Here is a 4724-nt window from a genome sequence, read left to right as displayed (position 1 = left end):
CTCTCTCTCTCTCAAAAGAGCCGAAAAAAATCCAAGTCAAAAACAGCCTCCACGTCCACGATACCTCCTCTTAGCTTGTGAAAGGTATGAACAAGCCTTCTGACTTTTCTCCCTCCTCTTCTTCTTGTTCAATTTATTCGCCTAAAATCATATTGTTAAGTCTCCGTTGTTGTAGCAAAACTTCGTAAATTTTCTTGGGTCTCTGCGGTTTATTTTTTCCCTCTCTGGGTCAGAATCCTGATCTCCCTGAGAATCACCGGTACGTTATAGAAATCAGGTCTGTTTGTTTCCCGGGAAAGTTGTACGGAAAGAGGAAGAAAAAGCTTTGTCCTTTTTATCTCTCCCTCTCGTCCTCTCGTTTCTGGGTTCATTTTCGGTTCATAATCGTTTGGTGTGTATGTGTGTCATGTGCTTGTGTGTACTCTGTATTTGGGTTTTGATATATGCACACAGTTTCCCAGATTGGTGTCTTGATCTCCTTAAATCTTGTCTTTCGATCAAAATTCTGTTTCAGGCATAAACACAAACACATAGAAGTCGATACTCTGAGATTACTTGTGGAAGAAGACAATGGGAGGCGTTTGTCCAGGTGGGGTGAAAGGCAGTAAGAAGCTGAAAACTGGCCCAAGGTCTAAAGGGCTCTCTGGAAAATTGAAGCCGATGAAGAGTAAAGCCTCAGAATCAGATTACACGAAGCAGAAAAGCTTCGAACCGAATGAGATCCCCTATATTTTTTCGAGCGAACTCAAGCCGATGCCGCTGGTGAAGACAGCATCTAACAAGGTTTGAATTTGAAGAAGCACACTTCAATCTCGGTTTGAAGTACTTACGTTGGCGTATACCTGGTTTTGGACCGTTTAGATATAGTCCCTGAAATGTCGACATATCCCGATTTTGTGAATGTGAAGGTTGGGCAGAGGAATTCGTTTCTCGGGCGGGCCGGGATGATGGGGCTAGAGAGAGCTGTGGAGGTTCTAGACACACTTGGGAGCAGTGTGTCGAATTTGAATTCGGGAAGCGGGTTTCTCGCTGGCGTCTCCTCTTCCCGGGGAATCAAACTCTTCATATTGGCCTTTGAAGTGGCCAATACTATTTCCAAAGGCGCCGCATTGCTTCAGTCTCTTTCTGAAGAGAATCTCAAACTCATGAAGAAGGACATGTTACAGTCCAAGGGAGTTAAGAAGTTGGTCTCTCCAGACACTGCAGCGTTGCAAAGAATTGCTGCTTCTGACAAGAGGTCTGCCCTTTTATCCAACATCATCTCTTACTTTCTCATTTTATCTTCGGTTCATCTCTCTCTTCATTCATTCATATTCTTTGCTTCGGTTTATTTGTTAGGGAGGAGCTCGACGTTTTCTCCAAGGAAGTAGTAAGGTTCGGGAACAAGTGTAAAGATCTGCAGTGGCACAGTCTTGATCGGTATTTTTCAAAGTACGGTTAAATTTTTCATCACAAATCCCTCTATGCAAACATCTCCGAGTTACTTTCATGCCCTTTTCATTCTCACTCCATGTCGGTTTTCTCTGTATCAAACATTTCAGGCTTGACACAGAGAACTCGCACCAGAGACATCTCAGGGATGAAGCAGATATGAGGATGCAAGAACTCGTCACTCTTGCCCAGTTTACTTCTGTACGCTCCTCTTTCTCACATCATTTTCATTTTCTTGATCTGTTTTTACTGAATCCTGATTCAACATCCATATGTTCCAATGACCGGTCTCTAATGATGTTTTTTCAATTCTTGATTTCAGGAATTATATCACGAACTCCAAGCTTTGGATAGGTTTGAACAGGATTACAAAAGAAAGCTTGCAGAAATAGAGTCTCTAAATCTCCCTCGAAGAGGTTAGAATAAAAACTACCCGTTGCACCGAAATTTCATAGTTCTGGTTGGAAAGTAAAGCTTCAATAACCATAATTAACCGTACCGTTCTCTTGTCTGATACGTAGGAGAAAGTATCATTGTCTTACAGAATGAGCTAAAACAACAGAAAAAGCTTGTCAGGAGCTTGCAGAAGAAATCTCTTTGGTCCCGGAATCTGGAAGAAGTAAGTGACTTCGGATTAGATATCTTTCCATAAAGGATATATATATACATATATGCATTTACATGTCGAGACACCGAGTAACACTTTCCCGTACTGCAGATTGTGGAGAAGCTTGTCGATATTGTTTCCTATATACATCACGCAATCGTGGCAGTTTTTGGCAACAATGGTAATAATTCACTGTTCCACTTCCACATAAATGCTTATCCAAGAATCATAACTTATATGAACGATGTCTTGCTCAAGAATAGGTCTGAAAGACGATGGAGGGAAGAAGGGTACTGAGGGATTAGGTGAAGCCGGTCTTGCGCTACACTACGCTAACTTAATCCAGCAAATTGATAGTATTGTAAGTAATCGAATTTTGAAACTGAATCTTCCATATCAAGGTAATTCTCCCGTTAAACCGATCTTCTAAACATTTGTAGGTGTCTCGCCCCTCATCACTTCCTCCTAACGTGAGGGATACTCTATACAATGCGTTGCCTGTTAGTGTCAAGACAGGTCTGCGTTCCCGGCTGCAGACTCTTGATCCTGAGGAAGAGGTCTGTTGAAAACAATATTACCTTATCTTCGCTTTTATCTTCAACCCGAGAAAAAAAAAAGGATCAAAGGTCTCTCTGCTATCTAACGCTAGTTAGCGGAATTGCGTTCACGGGTATTTAAGTATTGATATTTGGGATCCTTGTATGATGCTCTTGCTTTTTTGTTCTTGCTTTGTGCTTCTTCAACAGTTATCGGTGACAGAAATCAAAGCTGAGATGGAGAAGATGCTTCACTGGCTCGTCCCCTTGGCCACAAACACGACCAAGTAAAGCTCTTGGGTGTTTCCGGTTTTTCGCCTTCCGTAGTAGTTTCGTATGTTCATTGTTCTGCTACTTCGTTTATAACCTTCTCGATTTCACGCAGGGCACATCACGGCTTCGGATGGGTGGGAGAATGGGCCAACTCGGGGCAAGTTTTTCATCTCTCTCTCAAACATTCACATTGCCACATGATTCAAAGCCCCAAATGTCGAAATTTAAGAGAAGAATGGAAATGTTTTCTAAACCTGCAGTCAAATGCACCTCATGTCTATTTTGGAGATTGATACACATTTCAGAACATTTCAATCGAATGCCCATATGGGTTTTTGAAATTAATCTGATAAGGTTTCATGAAATGTCGAAACAGGATCGATTATGGGAAGGGCAAATCCGGGAATAACAATAATCCAACGAGGCTGCAGACGCTCTATCACGCTGACAAACACAAGGCGGATTCTTACATCCTCGAACTCGTTGTATGGCTTCAGAGACTGATGAAGGCTGTGAGGAAAAGAGATCACGGAATCAGGGTCCCGCCTCCTTACAGTTCTCCGCATAATAAACGATCCAAAATCACGATCTCGAAGGCACAGCTCTCACTTTCCCCGGACTATAGCACCCGAAGCTCCCAACTGTCACTAGAAGACAGGTTCTTGCTCGACAGAGTCCGGAGTATAAGATTTAATCCCAGTTTAAGCAAGAGCCAGGAGTTTTTCGGGTTGAGGAGCAAGAAAGGAAACAAGATCTGGGCATTGAGCAGAAGTTCTGGCAACTCTCCAAGTATGGGTTTTTCAGACCAAAAGGCAAACACTTTGGACATCGTCGACGGTTTGGATTTCACGTTTCGAGAAGCATAAGTTTGATGTTTTCATTCTGTTTTTGATCCATTTTTCTTTGTTGATTTACCCTGTATTATACTATATATATATATATATATATATCCTTGTATATACACACACACAATGAGTACAAAAAGAGAGGTGATGGAATAAATGTAACAGCCAAACAACACAGAGACTATGTTGTGTTTCAGTGCAACTTGAGTTTTGTCTGAGCTGCTTTTCACTGTTCCTATCTTACCGTTATGTCAAGAACCTTAGAGATTCAGACCATCTAAATCGACCCGAAGGATCGTTGATGGAAACCAAAGGAGGGAGAGACGTACTTTGTCTAGAGAGAATGAGTACTTTTGTCAACAAAAATCAAAACCGAACTGAATTAATAATTGAACGATTATAATTTTTTCTAAAATTGAAATAATTGAACCGAAACCCGAATAAGCCATCCCTAACCCTTGCAGCCTCGTCTCACTCAGTCGCCCTCACTTACGCCTTCACAAGCTCGTTCTTACTCTTTCTCTTCCCCTCGGCTCCGGTTAGGTAATTTATTTGTTATTATATATTTATTTGATTTGAAATATTTATTTATTTTTTCTAAATACGTTTTAATTAGAACAAAATAATTTTTTTTATATCACTTTTGTTTGGAACTCACGAGCCCAGTGAATTAGGCGAATCGGATTAGGGCCAGTTATTACATCTCGTTTAAAAAATTAGGCAGGGCTAATCCAAGATCAAAATTAAAGGACTCGTGGTAAGCTGGGCCGGTTTAACCCAAACCGGTCAAAATGTTATAAAAGATATGAATATTGGAACTCGTATATAGATTCGGATCTCGCCAATAAAAAGACATGATTGCCCTCTCTCTCTCTCTATATATATATATATATATATATATATATATGTATTTGATATTTAACAAAATTAAAGTGGTCATCTGGATCCACGTCATGTTGTTATTCCTTTATGTTATCTGTCGGACCAATGACTATACGAAAACGAATTCACGACCAACTTGTTATATACTCA

The 4724-nt window shown here is 40.7% G+C and overlaps 1 protein-coding gene across 2 annotated transcripts; it reads left to right on the top strand.

Annotated features, from left to right (window-relative positions):
- LOC104809189 lies at positions 1–3905 on the top strand. 2 transcript variants are annotated; one of them, XM_010535077.1, is made up of 13 exons: positions 1–84; positions 515–783; positions 909–1237; positions 1339–1431; positions 1542–1632; positions 1754–1847; positions 1953–2050; positions 2150–2219; positions 2302–2399; positions 2479–2595; positions 2785–2861; positions 2960–3004; positions 3224–3905. In XM_010535077.1, the coding sequence occupies exons 2-13, from the start codon at positions 571–573 to the stop codon at positions 3711–3713; spliced, it is 1815 nt and encodes a 604-aa protein (XP_010533379.1). In that variant the 5' UTR covers positions 1–84; positions 515–570; the 3' UTR covers positions 3714–3905. The 2 variants fall into 2 exon arrangements, with proteins under 2 accessions (XP_010533379.1, XP_010533378.1); XM_010535076.2 differs by lacking the exon at positions 1–84 and adding an exon at positions 120–259.
- Positions 3906–4724: the final 819 nt, after the last annotated feature.

The sequence above is a fragment of the Tarenaya hassleriana genome, unplaced genomic scaffold (assembly GCF_000463585.1).
Source record: "Tarenaya hassleriana unplaced genomic scaffold, ASM46358v1 Cleome16, whole genome shotgun sequence".
Taxonomy (NCBI): domain Eukaryota; kingdom Viridiplantae; phylum Streptophyta; class Magnoliopsida; order Brassicales; family Cleomaceae; genus Tarenaya; species Tarenaya hassleriana.
This window is presented reverse-complemented; position numbering and strand designations above follow the sequence as displayed.